The 22,622-nt window shown below is 51.1% G+C and overlaps 1 protein-coding gene across 4 annotated transcripts in view; it reads left to right on the forward strand.

The window, feature by feature from the left end:
* The window catches only part of dyrk1b (dual-specificity tyrosine-(Y)-phosphorylation regulated kinase 1B), a 58,389-nt gene extending 36,006 nt beyond the window's left edge, over positions 1-22,383 (forward strand). For 3 of the 4 annotated variants that reach the window (XM_061240728.1, XM_061240719.1, XM_061240700.1), the window contains exons 2-11: positions 6,511-6,656; positions 7,379-7,498; positions 8,081-8,269; positions 8,611-8,758; positions 9,652-9,938; positions 10,864-11,010; positions 11,902-12,063; positions 14,987-15,290; positions 15,984-16,087; positions 16,918-22,383. In XM_061240728.1, coding sequence (XP_061096712.1) covers positions 6,594-6,656; positions 7,379-7,498; positions 8,081-8,269; positions 8,611-8,758; positions 9,652-9,938; positions 10,864-11,010; positions 11,902-12,063; positions 14,987-15,290; positions 15,984-16,087; positions 16,918-17,697 — 2,304 coding nt within the window. In that variant the 5' untranslated portion in view covers positions 6,511-6,593 and the 3' untranslated portion in view covers positions 17,698-22,383. The remainder of the gene's footprint in view (positions 1-6,510; positions 6,657-7,378; positions 7,499-8,080; positions 8,270-8,610; positions 8,759-9,651; positions 9,939-10,863; positions 11,011-11,901; positions 12,064-14,986; positions 15,291-15,983; positions 16,088-16,917) is intronic. The other variant, XM_061240709.1, reaches the window with a different exon arrangement.
* Positions 22,384-22,622: the final 239 nt, after the last annotated feature.

Below are 22,622 nucleotides of genomic sequence, written 5' to 3' on the forward strand. Positions count from 1 at the left end.
TTGTGGCTACACCGGGGATCGAACCACCGACCTTGTGTGTCCCAGTCATTTACCTTAACCACTACGCTACAGGCCACCCTCTCTCCCCACTGCCGCTCTCTCCCCTCTGCCCCTCTCTCCCCACTGCCGCTCTCTCCCCTCTGCCCCTCTCTCCCCTCTGCCCCTCTCCCTCCACTGCTCCTCTCTCCCCACTGCCGCTCTCTCCCCTCTGCCCCTCTCTCCCCACTGCCGCTCTCTCCCCTCTGCCCCTCTCCCTCCACTGCCGCTCTCTCCCCTCTGCCCCTCTCCCTCCACTGCTCCTCTCTCCCCACTGCCCCTCTCTCCCCACTGCCCCTCGGTTGTGGGGCAGAATGCCATTGTCTGGTCGCTGTCCTTTGTCCGTTTATTTCTGTGAGGTGGGGAGTGTAGCGGGCTGTCCGATTGTCAGCTTGCATCGTCTGCGTAAAACGCTGCCCTCTGATTGGCGCAAATGAAAGGCGGCATTGTGGGCGGAGTCAGAAGCCACGGTCACAGGTCACAGGTCAGAGGGGTTGAGGTGTACCTGAGAGGAAGGGCACCGGAACGTGTCCCTCACAGGGGCGCTGTATGGCGGTGAAAAAGCGCAGTGTCACAGAGCGCATGGGGCGGGGAGGGGGGGGGGTCCCAGCTGCGCCTGTCTCTCAGCGCAGCGGCCTTGGAGCTTGGGGGGGGAGGGGGGGATACCGGCCTCCCTTGACCTGCCCTGGTCCAGGGTGTCAGGAGCACTGAGCTCATGCTACATGTCGAGTCATTGTGCCACATCCACCATTCTCGCTCTCTCCCACCTCTCTTTCTCCATCTCTCTCTCTCTCTCTCTCCCCCCCTCTGTCTCTCGCCCTCCATCTCTCTCTCTCTCTCTCTCTCTATCTCTCCCCTCCCCCTTTCTCTCTGGTTCACACACATTAAAATCGTCCCCCGGACTCCAGATTGTTATGGGCCTGATACACTCATCACGGGGAGGGCGAGGCCTTCGGTCCTGGCAGAGCCGCGGCCTCATGTCCTCTCCCGCTGCTCCTCTGAGGCCCGTGCGTGCAGAAATCCGCTGTTTCGCACGGCAGGGCGTCGGTGTTTGAGAACCCGCTGGGGTCTGTAGCGTTTGTGTCAGCGTTTGAGACCTGGTCTGTTGCGCGCACGCATGTGTGTCAGTGTTTGGAACCTGGTCTGTTGTGTGTGACAGTGCGTGGCATTCGGTCTGTGGCATGTATGTCAGCGTTTGAGACCCGGTCTGTAGCGCGTGGTAGTGTGTCAGTGCTGCTAGCGGCCGTCTGTGTGTCTGTGTGTCTGTGTGTCTGTGTGTCAGTGTTTCAGTGTTTCAGTTGGTGGGAAGTGGCGTGTCCTGTCAATGAGTGGGAGGCCAGGCAGACTGTGAAGTGTGAAAAACCCAAGCCAAGAACATTCATTCTCTGTCTGTCTCTCTCTCTCTCTCTCTCTCTCTCTCTCTCTCTTTCTCTCTCTCTCTCTCTGCTTCTGTCCTGCCCTCTTTTCCATTCTCCCTGTCTTTTCATTTTTCGATCTGCGTTTCCGTCTTCCTTCCTTTCTGTCTGTTGGGTTCTCCGTGTTGCTCTTGCTCTCCCTCTCTCCCCTTCTCTCCGTGTGTCCAACTTTAGGCTCGGTGGCTCTTCTGCTCCCATTACCCTAACAGGAAATAAGAGCGGGGTCGACAAGGCCGGGGGGTGGGGAGGGCCGAGGTGGTGCGGGGGGTTGGGGGTATTCAGCTGTTGGCATTACACACGCTCACATACCCCCCCCCCCCCACCCCCAAAAACCCTCCCATCCCTTTCCTTAGAAACAGGGAGTAGGCTGGTCTGTTGCCATGGTGACACCCTGATTGGCAGCTGGCAGCTGTATTTGGTCAGCTGTGAGTAGCCAAAGGGAAGGGGGGGGGGGGGGGGGAGTGGACTTTGCGGCCCGCATGCAGTTAATTGCTGAAAATGTTTAATTCAGATGAAGTTTGATACATTACACCGCCTCCCCCCTTCAATTTGACCACTTACATAAGTGAAATCCTGCACCTGTGTATCTATAGATAAGACTTACTTACCCTTACCTGTTATGTTTTATTAATATCATCCCACCCCATTTCCTCTTAGACAGAACATTTGTGTAAGTGCTTTGGCCAGATTGGTGCGTGAGGAAAGTGGGGAGAAAAAGAGTGAGAGAGAGAGAGAGAAGAGAGGAGAGAGAGAGAGAGAGAGAGAGGTAACAGGGAGAGGGAGGGTGAGAGCGGCATTGTGGGAAGGGTTGCTGATACAGCACAAGCTACCAGGTTTATTTATAGAGACCTCGCCGTCCAGCCCTTGGATACCGGCAGCCAATGGGGAGGCAGAGAGGGAGGGGGGCTCCGCCAATCAAGGGAGAGGAAGGGGGATGTCACACTCAGGAAGTTCTCAATGTGTTCGGCTGAGAATTTAAAGGCGCAGTGTGACATTTATACAGGTCTCTGCAGATCTCCCTGCGTTCCCGTTTCCCTGTCAGACGAGAGCAGGGCGCGAGCCTCATTAAAGTCACACTCTGCTCTGGGTGTGTTCTCGTCTTCACTTCTTCTTTTATTCACCCTTTTCCCCCCTCCTCATCTGTTCTTATCCATCCATTATCCAAGATGTTTTTTAATGTGTGTAAGCCTGGCTGGGACCAGGAGTGCTGCAGTTGCCTGCCTGTATTAAGGTTAAGGAGCTGCATTCTTCTTGAGCATCTTGCGAATCGTGTGTTCGTGCATTGATCTCGGGCTCAAACCACCAAACTGTAATGCGCTGGATTAAATGCCTTGAATCAAATAAATAAGTTGGAAGTTGTTGCTGGCTTGATTTCCCATCGCTTCCCCCCCCCCCCCATCATGTGGCTCCCTGTATTAAGTGGTTTAAAAAAAAAATAGAAATCCAAGGGAATACCATGATTTGAGTCCAGCAGTGGTCGTACAGTCGAAACAGTTTTTTTGCAGTCAGATTGATAGCGGTCAGCCATGCCGTTTTGCACTGTGGAAGAATGAGTTTAAACTGCAATCATTGATCGCTTGGCTATTTCAACTTGTCATGTGTCACTGATAAATTATCCCCCATTACTCCTCACTTGTCTGATATTAAAAGCACCGGTGAAAGCAGTCTGCTTTGCATTATTTAATTTATGTCACAGACCTGTATTCCTGGTAGTTTTTCTACTCTTGTGCAGCCAATAGACAGGGTTATGGTGGTTCAGTGGAATAATTTTCTTTTAATTGGAGCAGAATGGCCTTTCTTTTCAAACGGTAAAACCAATAAGAGAGGAAAAAGATCTACAACAGTCTTCCTGTATGTAGGGAATGGCGATCTGTTGTTAACGAACAATGTGATGGACAGATGCAGAAACGGGATGAGGGAGAAACGAGAAACGAGAAGCTGTGATGTGCTCTGTTAAAACGGTCTCTCTCCCTCTCCCCTCTCTCTCTCCCTCCTCTCTCTCTATCTCTTTCCCTCTCCCCCTCTCCATCTCTCTCTCTCACCCTCTCTCCCTCTCCCCCCTCCCTCTCTATCTCTATTTCCCTCTCCCACTCTCTCCTTCTCTCTGTCTCTCTCTCTCTCCCCCTCTCTCCCTCTCCCTCTCCCTCTCTCTTTCTCTCTCCCTGTTTGGCTCTCTCTCTTTCCCCCTCTCCCTCTCTCTCCCTCTCTCCTCCCTCTCTCCCTCTCTCCCTCGCACGCGCACTTTGTTCCCTCCCTCCCTCCCTCCCCTCGGCCGCTGCCTCTCTGTTATTTGCATCGCTCCTCCTTCCCGGAGGAAGTATTTTTGCTGACTGTTTCCAAGTCGAAGTTGTGGATCTCTCCAGCAACTGGCCGCCCTCATGCAGCGTGTGGCCTATTCCGGTGCGCTGCGTGTGGGACCCGCGCGTGCTCGGGTGACGCGCGTTTACGGACGCAGCGTTTAAAACGGGCTCTATGGGGAGGGCCACACTGTGCAGGACGACTGGGCCCAGTACGCACCAATCGCTGTGCGTTGCCAGGCGGTCGATTTCCCCCCCCCCACTTTTTATCCTGTGATCCCATCTTTACCCTGTTTGAATAAGTGGGGTTGGGCTGCCCACTGTTCTTTTAGAAAGTTCCTACGCGCTATTTGTGGTGCTTTCTGGAGCAGCTTGTGAAGACTGACGAATGACTATAAACGTTGAGTTGGCAGGGGCCGTTGCGTTTGATGATGCTGGGTTTGTTTGAGAAGCTGATTGGTTGATGGAGGCTAATGTTTTTGAGTAATGGGAGCTCTGCTGGGACCAGTAAAGCTGCTGTTGGATCCGGGGGAGGATTAATCAGACCGGGTTACTTTTCTGAGCTCAATTGATCTTGCCTGGTGCAATTGAGCTGACCAAGACGACCAGATGGTGGGGTTTGTACTTTGAGAGTATTTCATATGTTCCAATACACCAGGCAAGCTGTGTAATGCGTAGAAAATTATTTGAGTCCAAAACAGTTCTGTATTTGACCCAAGTCTGGCATCAATACCGCTCCTGTTCCCTGGTCTGGGTTGCAGTTGAATCCAGAGGGAGGCCTTCCGCACATACGGTTGGGTCGCGCCATGTGTACTGGAGGGCGTAGGTCTGTCTCTGCTGATGGGTCCCAGCAAGGCAGGTGCTGGAGGGCGTAGGTCTGTCTCTGCCGATGGGTCCCAGCAAGGCAGGTGCTGGAGGGCGTAGGTCAGTCTCTGCTGATGGGTCCCAGCAAGGCAGGTGCTGGAGGGCGTAGGTCTGTCTCTGCCGATGGGTCCCAGCAAGGCAGGTGCTGGAGGGCGTAGGTCAGTCTCTGCCGATGGGTCCCAGCAAGGCAGGTGCTGGAGGGCGTAGGTCTGTCTCTGCCGATGGGTCCCAGCAAGGCAGGTGCTGGAGGGCGTAGGTCTGTCTCTGCCGATGGGTCCCAGCAAGGCAGGTGCTGGAGGGCGTAGGTCTGTCTCTGCCGATGGGTCCCAGCAAGGCAGGTGCTGGAGGGCGTAGGTCTGTCTCTGCCGATGGGTCCCAGCAAGGCAGGTGCTGGAGGGCGTAGGTCTGTCTCTGCCGATGGGTCCCAGCAAGGCAGGTGCTGGAGGGCGTAGGTCTGTCTCTGCCGATGGGTCCCAGCATGCTTGGCCGTGTTCCACAGGCACTGGATCGCCTCGCTCCTGCCGTTCCCCGACAAAATCATCCCGTTTCCCCACTGTGTGAATTTCACTGCCCAACCTGTGGAAGAGCGTTTCAGACGCACAAAATGGAAATGGAAAAGGAAAAGGGTGACAAGTTTTCGAGGGGGAAGGCCCGCCGTGAATACGTCAGGCTCTCGAGAGCCGCGTTTACGTCTCGTCTCTGACATCACACCCTCAGAGGAGAAAATGGCGTGCCCCTCAGCAGCTCTGCCTGCCATCGAGATGAGTGCTTGAACTTGCGTTGACTTTTACGCTTGCGTTTACGCTCACAGACGATTGGGGCGGGCGAGCACGGAGGCATCCCCTCCCCTCCTCTCCCCCTGCGTTGGGTAACGGGTCTGATACACGGGGGCTCCTTAACCTGCCCAAGGGTAAACAGTGGCACGGGTGAAGGTGTCGGCCAGAGGAATGAGCCGCAATAAAGATAACTGCCACGCTGATTCGCTGTACCTCATCATAGGTTTATTGCAGAGGAGGTAAGGCCTCACACTTTTTTTATTTTTTGGGGGGGTTGTTTTTACATGGATATGCTGAGTCTTGTCCCTCCACACTCCCCCTAGTGGAGGGTGACTGCGGTTTAAGGTGGAGTCTCCCGATTATTTATTTTTTTATTTACTTTTTTTTTTACAAAAAAGCGGTTTACCGCTCAGAAGTTGGCTGACATTTCTTTGTTCGTTTTGTTTTCTGTGGCCTGTAAAAAGGGGCTATTCTCTGGCTGGTGTTAAAGTTGTGGTCCTTGGGTGTGTGGGGGGGGTACTGCGGTGCCGCTTGCCTGTGTGCGGTGACCCCTGAACCCCAGTTACTCTCAGAGACTGCAGCGTGGACCGGCCGGCCTCCGTACGGTCACCACCCGGAAGTCTGTTCACTGTGGCCGAACTCCTTCACCTGTAGTCTGTGTGTGTGTGTGTTCATGCGTGAATGGGTGGGTGCAGTTTTAACGTGAGCCTTATGCCTCAACCAAGTGTGTGCAGTCCTCAGCATTATCAATGCCTAAGTGTGCATGACTGTGATTATGGGCATTGCATTAACCTTCTCTCCTCTGTCCCTCCTGCTCTCTTCTCTCCTTATCTCTCTGCCTCGTCCTCCCTCGCTCATTCCTGCTTTCTCTTCCTTGCCCCCGTTCCCTTCCTCTCCTTCCATCTTTCTGTCCCCCTCCCCCACCCTCTCCCTCTTCCCCTCGGTCTCCCTCTCTCACGTTTTCCCCCTTTCTCTTCTCCCTCTCCTGCTCTACTTGTCTTTCTCTCTCTCCCTCTATCTCTATCTCCCTCCTCTCATCCTTCTCTCTTGTCTCCTTCTCTTCTCTCCCCTCTCTCCTTTTCTTCTCTCCTCTCTCTCCCGTTCTCTCTCTCTCCTGTGCAGGTGGAAGCAGCTCAGGATGCAAGCCCCCCTCCTCCTCCCTCTGCCAGCCTGCTGCCTTGGGCTTCTCCCCCGCTGAGCCAACCATGTCGAGCCAGCACAGCCACCCCTCCTTCAGTAACATCCACTCCATGGCTGAGCAGCAGCAGGTACTGACCACACGAGCGCCCCCCCCCCTCCCCTGCTGACGGCCAGCGCCCTGCTCCGCTCAGACCTCTGTTCAGCAGCGGACTGCAGGTTCCCATACACCGCTAACACTGCTAACGGCCAGCACTGCAATATCATATACGCCACTAACACTGCTAACGGCCAGCACTGCGATATCATATACGCCGCTAACACTGCTAACGGCTAGCACTGCAATATCATATACGCCGCTAACACTGCTAACGGCCAGCCCTGCAATATTATGTACACCGCTAATACTGCTAACTCCCTGCACTGCAATATCCTATACACCGCTAACACTGCTAACTCCCAGCACTGCAATATCATATACACCACTAACAGCGCTAGCATTTAGCGCTGCAATATTATATACCCTGCTAACACTGCTAGCATTTGGCGCTGCAATATCATATACACTGCTAGCACTGCTAACTCCCTGCACTGCAATATCATATACACTGCTAACACTTAGCGCTGCAATATCATATACACCGCTAACACTGCTAATGCCCTGCACTGCAATATCAAATACAGCACTAACAGTGCTAATGCCCAGAGGGTTGTATGGCGTCAGTAGCGTGAGCTGTGTCTTGGGTTTGTCTCTTCCGCGTCCCACCTGCGTCTCACCTGCGTCTCACCTGCGTCTCACCTGCGTCTCACCTGCGCCTCACCTGCATCTCGCCCCTCGTCCCTCCCGCTCCAGGTGCTGTCAGATATGACCATACTGCAGAGGAGGATCCCCCCGAGCTTTCGAGATCCTGCCAGCGCTCCGCTCCGAAAACTCTCCGTCGATCTCATCAAGACTTACAAGCACATCAATGAGGTGAGCGAGCATGCCTGGGACCTTAGGGCCAGTTCAGGAAGCGTATCTATTTATTTAAAAAGCTAATTGGTTACGCCGGACACGGTGGGTAAAATTTTTAGTTGCTTTCCCGCAAGTTGGTTTGTTCCTGTATGGCGTCGGTTTTTGTCTGACCCAAAACCGAATCGCTCTTAAGTTCTGAGGGTTTTTCTAAGTTTTAGAGGGTCTCTGCTTGGAGTTTTCTAATGCCAGGTGAGCAGCAGGGGCTGTCTGAAGACGTCACGCTGAGACTTCATAAACCCAAAATTCAGAGGGATTCAGTTTAGCCTATGGCAAAGATTATGCAAAGCCCAGGCATTAGCCTGTCCTGTTGACAGGAGAGTGAGGTCTCATCCAACCCTCATGGGCGGGACTGTAATCAGCTGATCGGTGTGTACTTGGTTGGTTGGCAGCACTGCGTTATTGCTCCCCACACCAAAACAGCAGTGATTGGCTCAGATCAGTGTGTTGGCCGAGAGCCGGCGCCCGGGTGGCGGTAAAGGTGCGCTGTGGTGTCGCTGAGAGTAGCTCTCGTCCCCTCCGTCCCCCCGTCCCTCTCCCCAGGTGTACTACACGAAGAAGAAGCGGCGTGCCCAGCAGGTGCCGCCCGAGGACTCCAGCACCAAGAAGGAGCGCAAGGTGTACAACGACGGCTACGACGACGACAACTACGACTACATCGTCAAGAACGGGGAGAAGTGGCTGGACCGCTACGAGATCGACTCTCTCATCGGCAAGGGTTCCTTCGGGCAGGTGAGGGGAGCGGCCTGTGCTCGCGAGCGAGTGGCCAATCGGAGTGGAGTTTGAACGGTCAGGTGATGATGGTGATGATGATGGTGATGAAGAGGCGATGCACCTGAAGCGTGCTGTGGCTTTAACGTACTGGCGGTGTTACCACAGCTGGGTAGGGGTGGATGGAGTGGGTGACTTGGTGCCGCGATGCAGTGTTACCAACAGGATGTTGGAGAGGGACAGAAGCAGAATTTAAGCTGAGGCAAATTAGCAGGAAACAAAGGCAATGGGGCGTCTTGACACGACGTTGAATGGCCACAGCCCGAACGAACGATGTCCCTGCCTGACCCTTGCGCCCACAGGTGGTGAAAGCGTACGACCACCACGAGCAGGAGTGGGTGGCCATCAAGATCATCAAGAACAAGAAAGCCTTCCTGAACCAGGCCCAGATCGAGCTGCGCCTGCTGGAGCTCATGAACAAACACGACACCGAGATGAAGTACTACATTGGTGAGCTTTTGCGGTTCTCACGCACGCACACACGCGCGCGTACGCACACTCCTGGGGAGGTCAGGAATACTACTCCTTAAATGTAGAGTACTGGTTCCAGAAGTGCCAGAGTTCTTCAGGGTTCTTTAACAAAATGGGGAACATACCCCTTATCCTTAATATAGTTCCATGTCCTTGATGATATTTTCATCATTGTTCTATTTATAGTACTAAATGTCTATGCTGTGATGTTGGTGTGAACAGAAGGAAATGTTCTAAGAGGGGCTGCTTCATTCCTGTGCCATGTGGCAGATGGTTTAACGTTAGGCTTTGGTGGAGCAGACCTAGCCGTGCCTGGGGTTTAATTTCTGAACTGGGTGTTCCCAGGAAAAAGCGTTTCAGCTGAAAACCCCTTGTTCTTTGGGCTTAGCACCCAGAGGCCTGCTTGTGACCTTGTTGTCAGGGTATTGTGGAGTGCACGCTTTAACCCTTCCCCTCTCTCCCTCCCTCTCTCCATCTCTTACCCCCCGTCTCTATCTCTTCCCCCCGCTCTCTCTCTCCCTCCCTTCCTCTCTATCTCTCCCTCTCTCTACCCCTTCTCTTTTCTCTCCCTTTCTTCCTCTCCCTCTCTTCTTCCTCGCCTTCCCCTCTCTTCCCTGCTCCTCTCCTTCCCTTTCCCTGTCTCTTTTCCTCTCTTCTTCTCTCCCTCTCTCTCTTCCTCTCCCTCTATTCCTCTCTCCCTCTCTTTCCCTCTCTCTCCCTCTCTCTTTCTCTCTCTTCCTCTCTCTCCCTCTATTCCTCTCTCCCCCTCTCTCTCTCTCTATTCCTCTCTCTCCCTCTATTCCTCTCTCTCTCTCTCTCTCTCTCTCTCTCTCTCTCTCTCTCTCTCTCCCCCTCCCCTCTCTCCTCGACAGTCCACCTGAAGAGGCACTTCATGTTCCGCAACCACCTGTGCCTGGTGTTCGAGCTTCTCTCCTACAACCTGTACGACCTCCTGCGCAACACCAACTTCCGCGGCGTCTCGCTCAACCTGACGCGCAAGTTCGCCCAGCAGCTCTGCACGGCGCTGCTCTTCCTGGCCACGCCCGAGCTCAGCATCATCCACTGCGACCTCAAGCCCGAGAACATCCTGCTGTGCAACCCCAAGCGCAGCGCCATCAAGATCGTCGACTTCGGCAGCTCCTGCCAGCTGGGCCAGCGGGTGAGCCTTTTTTTCCCGGAAAGGTCAAGGTTACCCGGTGTGTATGTGGGCGGTGGGGGGGGGGGAGGTTTGGGCCAAAAGGATTCTGGGAGATGTAGTTTGGAAGGTCAATGATAACGGTTTGTAGGCGGAGTGGTTAGTGGCTCCCAGAAGGTCACGGCGGTGCTTTGTGTGTGATGATGATTGGAAAGTCAAGGTGAATAAAGTGCGTAGGCTGGGGAGTTTGGGGTTCAGGGTTAGCAGTGGCTCAGAGCAGTGCACTGTGGGAGATGTAGTCTGGCTTAGACAAAGCCGTGCCGGAGCAGGGCTGGGCTCTGTACACACAGGCGTGGAGAGAGGGAGCATAATGCGGTGCGCTGCTCCCAGTGTCCGGTCTGTGCCGGTTGGCGGCTGAGAGGAATTGAAACGGATGGCAAGAAGAGCCCTGGGACTCCGGTTTTGTTTCCGCCCCACCAGAGAAATGCCTCTGTGTGAAGATGGAGAGAAATGGATGGCGGGTGAGGGGCAGAGGGGGGGGGGGGGTAGGGGGTTGCTGTGGTTTCTCGCAGGTAGAAAAATAAGTATACATTCACGGCACGTCTTAGAAGGAATCTCTCAAACAGTGGGGCGAAGAAAGAAGAAAAAAAAAAAAAAAAAAAAAAACGTCTTCGTAGAGGAGCTGGAGAGCGCAGTCCAAACGAGGATGCTGCACCCTTCTGCTGCTGCTGCTGCCACCTAGTGGATTAGAGACGTAACAACACCCCGGGCCAGCCTTCAGCACACAGTGTCCCCTCAGCATCCTCCTGTCCACAAACACGGTTACGAAAGCAAGACCAGCTGAGCGTATCCCGCTCTCATCTGACCACTACCCCCCCCCCCCCCCCCCCCCCCCACTTTCTCTCTCCCTCTCTCCTCTCCTCCATCCGTCGTTCCTCTCCTTCCTCAGATCTACCAGTACATCCAGAGCCGGTTCTACCGCTCCCCGGAGGTGCTGCTGGGGATGCCCTACGACCTGGCCATCGACATGTGGTCCCTGGGCTGCATCCTGGTGGAGATGCACACAGGAGAGCCCCTGTTCAGTGGCTCCAATGAGGTATTATTATTATTAATATTATTATTATTAATATTAGTAGTATTATTGCTTGTGCTGCTGATTCTGTTTTGTTTCTCAACAAATCATTTCATAAGTGGCGAAACCAAAATCCACACACTGAAGCCAAAGTCCAAAGACATTCTGGTTAGGGACTACAGGTGAAAATGAGCTCATTAGCTAACTGCCACATTTACATTGGTGTGGAAACTGAAAATGTTGATTAATGTGAGCTGTGCCTAATAATAAAATATATATATATTCAAAAAATACAAATAAAAAGCCACTCCCAGTGCATTCCTGTGCTTTATAATTGGTGAGCCTTTATATCATGGGTTGTGTTTTTGTTTTGCTTGCAGCCCTGTCTTTGAAAGTGCACTTAGGTTTCAGAGGCAGAGATGTTATGTTATGTCTTCCTGCGTAATGAATATGTACACATTTTCACATCCACTAGTGGGCCCAGCAGAGAATGCTCAGCTATGAAGCCCAACACTAGTGGCACCACCAGAGAATGCTCAGCTATAAGGCCCAACACTAGTGGCACCACCAGAGAATGCTCAGCTATAAGGCCCAACACTAGTGGCACCTCCAGAGAATGCTCAGCTATAAGGCCCAACACTAGTGGCACCACCAGAGAATGCTCAGCTATAAAGCCCAACACTAGTGGCACCACCAAAGAATGCTCAGCTATAAAGCCCAACACTAGTGGCACCACCAGAGAATGCTCAGCTATAAGGCCAAACACTAGTGACCCCAGCAGGGACCTTTACCGTGTGACAATCAGCTTTATTTCTCCTGATTAATGAGGGGTAATGTGGGAAGACAGCTGCCTTGCTGTGCCCCAGGATCAAAGCTCCGTTCCCCGGCCACTAAACCGCCCTGTCCCCCCTGCAGGTGGATCAGATGAATAAGATCGTGGAGGTTTTGGGGGTCCCGCCCAACCACATGCTGGACCAGGCCCCCAAAGCCCGCAAATACTTCGACAAACTGTCCGACGGCCTCTGGACCGTCAAGAAGAACAAGGATATAAAGAAGGTACTTTATCCCTCGGCCTCTGTGAGTAAAAATCTGCTTTTTCTACTTTTTCCCCAACTCTCCATCTGATCGCCCTGATCCCTCCCACCTCCCGAGTCCAACTCCGAGAGAGAGAGAGAGAAAGAGGGGGACAAAAGAGGAGGGTGGGAGAAAGAAACAGAAAACACCTTCTCCTCTTTCTTACACCTTCCGGCGATATCTCTCTTTCTCTGCCTTCGTCCCTTCCACACATGACCATCATCATCATCATCTTACCCCCCCCACCCCCCCGGTTCGGTCCGAGCTCTTTAACCACCGGCCTTAACCTCCTCTTCTGGGCTGGGGGCTCAATAACCACAGTGCCATGCAACAGTGACCCCTACTGGTTGGTTTTGGGAATGAACGTGGTGTGGATAAAGAGCACCGACCTGTCATCCAAGACTTGAGGTTTCATGATGCCCATGACGGGTGGAGCTTCATTTGCCTGTCAATCACAGACTTCAGTGAGCCAATCAGAATCCTTTTCCCGTCACTGTGATGCCCATTTGCTTCGGGTAAAGGCCGGCCGCTGTTAAATGTGGCGGCTCAACCCGTTTGTGACATCATGAAACCTCACTCATCCCGTCCCGTGATGTTCTCATCTCATGAAAAGGGGCCTTAACTTTAAACTGCTTGTCTCAGTAGGGGGTGATTAGTTTTGCTGGAGGTCGATAGAAACATCCTGCCTTGTCTCACAGTGACTCAGTGTGTTCAGCAGGAGCTTAGATCACCCTCCCTACTGACCAATCGCGTCTTTATTTCTCACGCTGCAGTCAGTCTACATTGCATTTCCAGTTACAACGTGAGAGAGGTGTTCTCCATTGACCGTACAGCGCCTGGTTCCTGGACTGTGGGGCGGGGATCATGTGGTTTTTTTGGAAATGTATCGGACCGTATATGGCAAAAATTTCACATTGATATTCATAGGTCAGATGAAACAACATGCCTCTTGAGACACGCGCTCTGCGCTAGTTACTGTGCACGTGCGGGTTTTTTACACGTCGAAAACGTCATTCCGAATTTGAACCTGAATTTGAGGCCGACTTTTACTTAGGAGCAGGTCGCAGAAAAGGCCCTTTGCATCCTGCCTGGGGCCGGGTCAGGCGGTTTGAGGCAGTGCTGGTTGAGGTGTATTTTTCTGGGATTAGTTGACCTTGGCAGGGCTGAGGAGAAGGGAGTTGGGGTGCTGAGGTGATGGGTTAGGTGAGACGGTGCCTTCACGCGCAGACAGGAGGGTGAACCCAGATAAGGAAATGCCTACTGGATTACTGGTGCGCTTGGCAGGAAGCGGGGGTAAGGTGGGTTAAAGGTTAATACCAGCTCACAGCCCAACTGCCTCTGTTTTGCTTTGATTTCATCGGGGCTCCTAACTTCCCACAGTTCTGGAAAATCCCCGAAAATATTTGCATCCTGAAAGATTCATTGAAAGGGCTCAAATGTACCACAATCAATGAAAAGTGTGTGAAAATTGGCTACATAATTAAAGACAAAAAATATATTAGAATTTGCATCTCTCTTGCCAACTCGCTAGCTTGAAGTCGCATACTATCAAGTCTTGGGAGACCTGCATGGTGACAGTACTTCAAATTGGACAGCTCACCAATGTGTACATTAATTACGCATCCAAACGTCTTTGCCATTTGGTAAACTGTGTTCTTTTAGACACAATATATGTGGATGTAATGGCTCTCACAATTTATGTTCGCCTCACAAAAACCCTGGTTTGCCCAAGAAATCCTTATAAAATTATATCGCATTACCCCTTAAAATGTCATGGAAAATATCACCCTGATTTGAAGTGGGAGCAAAGTTTTAATGCTGCGTGTGTGTCTGGTCCCGGCTCTGTGTGACGGGGATATGTCACTTATATAAGCGCTGAGGTGTGCGATGTGTTGTTCATAAGGCCGGGTGTGTGTATTTGAGCGTGGTAGTTCGGTGTGTTGTTCATAAGACCGGGTGTGTGTATTTGGGCGTGGTAGAACGATGTGTTGTTCATAAGCCCGGGTGTGTGTATCTGAGCGTGGTAGTATGATGTGTTGTTCATAAGGCCGGGTGTGTGTATTTAATAAGACCGGGTGTGTGTATTTAATAAGACCGGGTGTGTGTATTTAATAAGACCGGGTGTGTGTATTGTGTGTGCTGTACACATTGTCGGGAGAAATGTGGGCGTGTCCTGCGGGCAGCCTGGAGCGCAGGTGACCATGGCGATGTTGCAGCGTCCCTCTTCCCCAGCTCATGAGATCTCATTCTGTCCCCTTCATCCTTTACCCCCGTCCATTCATCTGTGTCTGTGTCTGTGTCTGTGCTCGTCTGTGCTGTGTTCTCGTGTTTCTACTATAAAAGAAAGAATGCATGTTCAGATTGTAAGTTTAAAAACCCCTTTAACTTTAATGGCAGTAAGTGATGAAAGGTCTTTGACTGACTTGGAGTACGGGTGCTTTAGTATGAAGTGCCGTCAGGGTTAGCAGCAGCAGAAGTAGTATGAGTAGAGATGTGATGGTAGGCTTTGGGGTGGAGTAGTGAGGTCTAATTACTGACTGCTCTCTCATTATCCCTCCTCCTCTTCCTCCACTCTTCTATCTCTTCTTCATACCTATATCCTCCTGTTTATCCCTGTTCCTCCCACTCCTCTTCCTCCTCCCTGTCTCCTTCATCTTCTTCCTCTTTCTCCCGCTCCTTCTCCCGCTCCTTCTCTCCCTCCTCTTCCTCCTCCCCTCCTCCTCCTCTTCCTCATCCCCCTTCCTCTCCCTCCTGCTCCTCCTCTCCCTCCTCCCTGTCTACTTCCACTTCTTCATCCTCTTCCTCTTTCTCCCGCTACTCCTCTTCCTCCTCCCCTTCCTCTCCCTCCTCTTTCTCCCGCTCCTCCTCTCCCTCCTCCCCTTCCTCTCCCTCCTCTTCCTCCTCTCCCTTCCTCTCCCTCCTGCAGGAGTACAAGCCCCCAGCGACGCGCCGGCTCCATGAGATCCTGGGCGTGGAGACGGGGGGCCCCGGGGGGCGGCGGGCCGGGGAGCAGGGCCACGCCCCCTGCGACTACCTAAAGTTCAAGGACCTGATCCTGCGCATGTTGGACTACGACCCCAAGACGCGCATCACGCCCTTCTACGCGCTGCAGCACAACTTCTTCAAGAAGACCACGGACGAGGGCACCAACACCAGCAGCTCCACCTCCACCAGCCCGGCCATGGACCACAGCCACTCCACCTCCACCACCAGCTCCGTCTCCAGCTCGGGTGGGTAGCCTCTGCGTGGCTGAGCAGCCTTACAGGAGCCCCCTCCGGTCCCAAGCCCAATACGGAGTGGCTACACCCAAATCCCAAGGGCTTTTGGCTTTGCTTGAGAAAATGTAGAATGTTGAGAGAGTTTAGTAGGGTTTTCTTAATAGGGGCTCAATAGTACAGTAGTACTTGTAATAGTTGAAATGATACAAGGTCGAGAGTGGGACTGAAAGGGTTAACCATGCCAGCTGTGACCATCGTAAAATTACCCGCTGTCACAGTGGCCTTGAAATGCCTTCCTTTCTCTGCACGGACGGCGCAGGTGGGTTCTTATGAAGGGAGCCCAGGTGAGGGCAGGAATCAGGCCTGTGACTGGGTGGGAGGGAGAGGCCACACTGTCTGTACCTCTCGGCATACCCTCTCCCCCTCAGAGTGTAATAAACTCCAACTCCCAGAATTCTCTGCTGCCGAGCCATCTCATCTCCGTAATCCTGGGGGGGGGCGGGAGGGGAGCTAAACATACTGGCATGGAGAAGGGGTGATAGAATTAGGGGGAGATGAAGAGAGGAGCAGGCTGAGAGGCTGCAGACCGACTATGATTACAGGACTGCTCTGGTTCTGATCGGCCAGATCCAGTGATCCAGATCTCCTCTGATGTCTGACCCCCCCCCCTCCCTTCCTTCCTCTGTTCTTGTTGTCCCCTGGCAGGTGGGTCTAGCGGTTCTTCCAATGACAACCGAAATTACCGGTACAGCAACCGATACTACAACAGTGCAGTCACTCACACCGACTACGAGATGCAGAGTCCACAGGTGAGCCTCGTTCGCGGAAAGCCAGCCGCACGTCCACCAGTTAAGCGCGTTCCTGTTCGGCGTTAGCGTTGCCAATAGCCTCACCCCAGAGCACCCTGGTTTGTGTAGTTTTGCATAACACCGATGTTAATTGTGTTCCTGTAGTTTAAGAAAGTTCTCTGCTGCTGCGACCCCCTGCTGCTGGAGCAGTGTGGCGGTATTTTATTTTATTTTATTTTATCGCGTTTGGCCACTAATTTCCTTTTTACGGCTGAAATGTAGAACCCTTTAGCCGGAGGGACTCGTACCGTGGAGCCCGCAGTCAGGTGAACCACTCCCATATAAAATATTGACTCCAGAGAGACTGGCGTTTTAAGAGGCGCTGTTAAAACGGGCTCGCGCACGGCACCGCGATGGGTCGACGGTGGGCAGTGTTTGTCACCCGCCTCAGACGAGCTGAAGGACCTGCTGTCACAGGTGTGCGCTCTCACACCGGGGCTGCATTCACCTCCAGTGGCCTGTCAGGTCCAGCAGCAGGGAAAACTGGAGTAGAACGAACAAACTGGGTTTTATTGATATGAATTTGGGACTGTGGGCGGTCGTAGGACGACGGGACTCATTCTTTCCCCCCCTCTCTCTCTCGCTCTTTCTCTGTCCTGTCTCTCTCTCTCTCTCTCTCTCTCTCCCCCTCTTTCTCTCTGTCCTGTCTCTCCATCTCTTTCTCTGCCCCCTTCTCTCTCTATCTCTCTCTCTCTCTCTCTCGGTGTCCCCTCTCTCTTTCTCTCTCTGTCCTGCCCCCCCCTCTCTCTCTCTCTCTCACTGTCCCCCTCGTTCTCTCTTTCTCTCCCCAGGCCCCCTCTCAGCAGCAGCTGCGCCTGTGGCCGGGAGGGGAGGGGGGCGTGGGCCCCCTGTCCAACAGCGGAGACCCCGCCTACCCGCAGCTGCTGCTGCACAAGCCGGCCGCGACCCAGCACTCGCGCCACTTCCTGTCCGGCATGATGGAGCCCCACCACCCCCACCCCATCTACGGCGGTCACCACGGCAACGGCAGGCAGCTCCGCCAGCAGCAGCAGCAGCAGCAGCAGGGGCCGGGGCAGCAGGGGCAGCAGGGGCAGCAGAACCAGCCGCAGGGGCAGCAGCAGGCCCCGGCGGGGCAGCAGCTGATCCCCCTCACCTCCCCGCAGATGCAGGACAGCATCGAGCTCAGCCTCACGCACCACCATCACCTGGGCCAGTCTTCCATCATGCCCCCGCCTCCCAGCTTGGACTCCACCCAGTACAGCTCCTCCACCTTGCATCTGGGCCTCTCCGCCTTTCGGACTAGGACAGTCATGGCCCCCCAGCCCCCGCCCCCGCCGCCCCCGGCGGCCTCCCAGCAACAGTTGGCCCAGCCGCCCCCCTCTCAGGACAGCATGGTAGCTGCCTCCGGGCTGGGGTACATCCCCCCCTGTTACCCTGGCAGCAACAACAATAACAACCCGCCCCAGGGAAGCGTCGGGGTCGGGGGCAGTATGTTAACCGGGGGCGTCCCGCCCAGGGGAGTAGGGGGCGGGGGTAGGCCGGATTCCGAGGAATCGGCCATGATGGGGGTCTGTGGTAGCGGAGGGGGCCAGAATGCGGCCAACTCTTGATAAATCTTGAACAAATTCCAAAAGCCATACAAAATTTTAAAGTGACATAACATAACGACAACTGACAAGTACATGCGAACAGACACGCACGCACGCACACATACACCTGCGCGCACGCACGCTCACAAACACACACACACACACACACACATACACACGGATAAACAGAGACAAACTTGTGAAATATCAAAGGAAGTTTTTGCTTTGCATGGGGAGAGGGTTGAGGGAGGGTTAAAGGGGGGAGGCTTGAAACCATTTTTCTTTTCTGTTTCTTTTTTCGTTTTTTCTTTATTTGAAGGGGAGGAAAAAGGGGCTTAAGTAGACGGAACAGAAAGTTTCAGAAAGTTTGTTTTTATTATTATTATTATTATTATTATTATTATTTGATTTTATGTGATTTCAGGACAGGTTTGCAGCAAGATTGGGGGTTTTTGTTGTTGTTTTGGGTTGTATTTGGAAAATGGAAAGCGTGATGGAAGGACAGGATTGGAAAGTTGATTGGGTTGTGAAGAGAGGATAGAGGAGGAGAGAGAGGATGCCCTATGCTATTTTTTTTAATCTTTTTTTTTTATTTTATTTTTTCTGAAGTCTAGGCGTTTAATTGTAAATTGTTAATTTATTAAAAGTCACTACATGAGGAGGTAAATGTGGGAATCGGAGAGAATGAAAATGAACGGTATGTTTTTTTCCTGGGTTTATTGGTTTTATTTATTCAGTGTTTTATTTTTTTTATTTTTTTTTTATTTTTTGTTTGTTTTTGTTTTTTACTTTCCTGAGGGACAAACAACACCTATACATACACAAGACAGACAAACAAAATGGGTTTCTGTATTTTTGTTTTTCATTTTGGTCAATTTTCCTCACTTTTTGTTTCATTTTTTTAATGTTTCAAATCTTCTCTCGCTTGACAACACTGGCTTATATTTCAAACTATGAATACAAATCAAATAAAATGAGGAAAAAGTAGTCACCACACAGAGAAAAAAACACAAGGAGGGAGGCTAAAACATTTTGCCGACATGAGCCGCTTTTTAAGGAGAGGGGGAATAAAACAAAAACCACACAAAGGAGGAAAAAAATACAAGAAAAACGACAAAAAAGAAAACATTTTGCCTGAAGGAAAACCAAAATGCTTCCCTGTTGTTTAACATAATAGTCTGCCTTCTTCTTCACCATCTCACCACCTGACTCTTTCGTTTTGGACGGAAATCAACAACAACAACAAAAAAAGTTACACAAAAAAAAACACAAAAAAACAAATTGTGGGTTGGATTAACTGGATACGCTAAGCCAAATCTTGCTCACTCTTTCTGTTTCTCTGCCCCCTTTTTCTGTTGTAAGGAAGAGAGGGGGGGTCGTCAATATTTAGCAGGAGGGAGGGGTTCAATAGATTGAGGGGACAATTTACTGCCCTCAAGCCCCTGCCCGCCCCACCCCCTCTCACTCTGACTTCACCTTTTACCCCCCTCCTTCCTCTTTTCTTTCTCCTCCTCTCCCTCCTTCACCACACTCTGTGAGTGCTGTTTGCCATCAAGTCAAAAAAAAAAGAAAACTTCTTCTCTCTCGGCTGCTATCTCCACTCAACCATGTTCGGATTGCTGCTAAAGAAAAACAGACAGATAAATAAATAAAAAATAAATAAATAAAAATAAATGAATAAAAAAAACTTTTTAACCCTCCTGCTTCAGAAAAAATGAAAAAGTTAAACCACTGCATCTCATGTATTTATTACTATTTAACAAGAAAAAAAAAAAAAGAAAAAATGAAACCGCTTTCTGCTGTTTTTTGTTTGTTTTGCATTCTTTACAGGTAAAGTGTGGGCATTGAGGAGAAAAAATTGTATTGTGTGTGCGTGTGTGTGTGTGCGTGTGTGTGTGTGCATAATTTTAAAGGTCCCATATTGTACACCTTTCCAGTGTTTTATTTTATGATGACGTTTGTGTGGTTTCACGTGCCAAAAGCAATCTGTCCAGTTTTACATTTCCATTCTCCGTCGCCTCTCGTGAGCTTTACCAAGATCCGGCTGTTTCAGTGACGGTGTCTTTAAGGCTCGTTAATAGCGATTAACCTCTGTTCTGATTGGCGGGCTAGCTCCGATGAACAGAGCACCGTCTGTGCCGAGTGCTTGGATTCGTTCCCTGCTGAAGAAAACTGGCGTATTGTCACGTCACAACTTCGCAGAAGTCCAAACCGCTAGTTTAAATGCTCATTTCCTTCATACGGATTGCGTGGATTTATTTGGGGACTGTGCCTGTGTTTTGATACCTTCGGTGTTTTTATAACACCTTCAACTCCTTCATTATCCCTTTAGCAAGGGCAATGTCCTTTTCCCCAATATGGGACCTTCAACGATGGAAAAGGCTCCTTGATTGTAGCAGTGCTCACAGAATGCTGGTTATGTCATCGCAGGTCTTGTTCAACCCCAGTTCAGCTGATGAGTGGTCTGATGAATCTACAGTCCACATCTGCTTGGATATGTTCTTACTAGTCCTGCCAGATTGTGCCTTTGTCTGATGTACTGGTCTGTGATTGTTATGAGTTCCTATGTCAGGACAGCAGGGGGAGTGGAGTTCTCGTCCACAGCTCTGAAGATTGTCCTGTCCCTACCCACACACAGGAAACAGGGTGTTGAAACAGGAGTGCACTTTTTGTCATTTACATCTGAGGTTAACGTGGAAAAAAATGTAATGTGTAAAATGGGGGCAAAACGTCTACAGGTGGCTTGTTAGGGCAGGGCAATTGCATTCCCCGACGGGCCAATTTGTCACGGAGGGTCAATTGTTTAGATTCGTTGGCTAATTGTCCCCTAGCTCTCAACCCCCGGCTCACTCACAGGGTTAAGCCTGTGGTCTGTGACCTTTATCCTGAAGAGCTGCAGTCTGCTGGTTTTTTGTTTTCACCTCGGAAGCCAGCAGCCATTCAGACCAAAGGACCACGGTGAGGTGAGTGTCCCGTGTAGTCCACTACCTTCACTTACCCAATGGCGCGCCGTGTAGTGAGTGCCACCAGCAGAGCCTGTGGCTCTCTGGATCCAGGGCTCCCGGCCGCTGGACCTGCCCCGTCCGGCAGCCGGCGTCACGTACGGAAATAACTGGGCCAAGTAAATAATTCACCGGTTAAATTTGGTATGAAATTCCGAGACTTGGGTGGGTCTTTCAGGAGAGGGCGACCAGTCGCCTTGCAGTACGCGGTGCAGAGAGGAGCAGCTGAACTGCGTGCCATATATATCAAAATGGGACTTTCGGTGTCCCGTTCCAGAACCTGTTCTTCTCATCATCACCGCAGGTGTTCGATGTATGATCCGGATTGGCAGCTGCTTGCTTGCTGCTCATCTTTCCTCTGTTTTCTGTGGATCCTCAAACCTGGTATGAGTTGGGTGATGATTTTGTATTTATTTTGTATCTTGGTGGCAGTATTTCAAAGCCAAAGCTGGTGCCACGTGTTCTTGAAGGATTATGGGTATGTCTTGCTGGGTGTATTGTCTTAGGCCGCGACCCTTAATGCTTATTCATAATGAGTCAGAAAATCAGACCTTCACCAATGGCAGATATCAAAATGATTAATATGGAGCCGACCATCTTTTATAATGGTGGCTCGTCACAGTGACTGCTGATTTGAAGGTACAATAGGTAAGATTTTTGTGTTAAAACATTGTTACAAGACATGTTCACAGAGAAGGGGGAGAGATAAACGGTGTTTGTTGCAGCGGTTCCTCTCCCGACTGTTAAAAGTCAGAAATGACCAATTGTACCTTTAATTTCAGGAATAGTTTGAAATTTAGCGAATTTAGTCATATTCTAAACAGATGTTCAGCTCATTTCAGTCTTCTCTGCATTCTCCTGATCTCGAAAACGTTGGGTGAAGGGAGATTCCGGTGCTGCTACGGAAAAATTGCAAGAACACACCTGCGTGAATGATCGCAAGGGGGGAAGACCGCAAATGGCGTTTTCACAGCAATATCGGTCAAAATCGCCACATTGAAACTATGGAGTTGAGTAGCATGGCCAGTGCATAGACTGGGGTTTTTTGTGTTCAGTGAATGTGTTGAGTTCTCTTGCAGATGGCTCATGGCTAGATGAGAGGCGCATAGTTTCTGGTGACTCGTACGGATTCTTCGATCTCAGAGGATCTGTCGAGCAGTGGTTCAATCTTTTTCCCCCCAAACCCCCCCGACCTTCCGGCCATGATAACCTGTCTGCCTGTCAACATGGCAAGTCCACCTGTACACACTCCAATGCAGTTTGTCAAACCTATACTATATAACCCCAGAAAGGTGCAAATATGATTATTTAAATGTTGCCATAAATATGTCATGGCAAACAGCAAACGTGAGAGTGGCTTCTATGGAAATTAAAAAGATAACATTTTGTATACTATTAATTTATGCTTGCTCTGTTACTTAGCTGAATAGTTACTCACATCATGATGTTTTATGATACATGGGGCGACATTGGCTCAGGTGGTAAGAGCAGTCGGGAGGGTTGCTGGTTCGATCCCGCCTTAGGTGTGTCGAAGTGTCCCTGAGCAAGACACCTAACCCCTCAATGCTCCTGACGAGCTGGTCGGTGCCTTGCATGGCAGCCAAACGCCGTTGGTGTGTGAGCGTCTATATGAATGGGTGAATGCAAAGCATCAATTGTACAGCACTTTGGATAAAGGCACTATATAAATTACAACTATTTACCATTTTATGATTGAAGCTTTCGCTAATTTCCCATCATCTCAAGGCCCCCCTGTTGACAACCACTGCAGTAGATTTGTCTGGTTCTGCTTTTTTATATGTATATATACAAAATGGTGATTTTAAAGTTTGCTCATCATTTTATACAAGAGTTATATAAAATTTGGAAGGTGCTCTTGCCTGTGGTATTCAGTTTTGGCTGTCTCAAGGAAGCCATGCTTGAATGGTGAATAATTTAAAAATG

The sequence above is a fragment of the Conger conger genome, chromosome 1 (genome assembly GCF_963514075.1).
Source record: "Conger conger chromosome 1, fConCon1.1, whole genome shotgun sequence".
Classification (NCBI taxonomy): domain Eukaryota; kingdom Metazoa; phylum Chordata; class Actinopteri; order Anguilliformes; family Congridae; genus Conger; species Conger conger.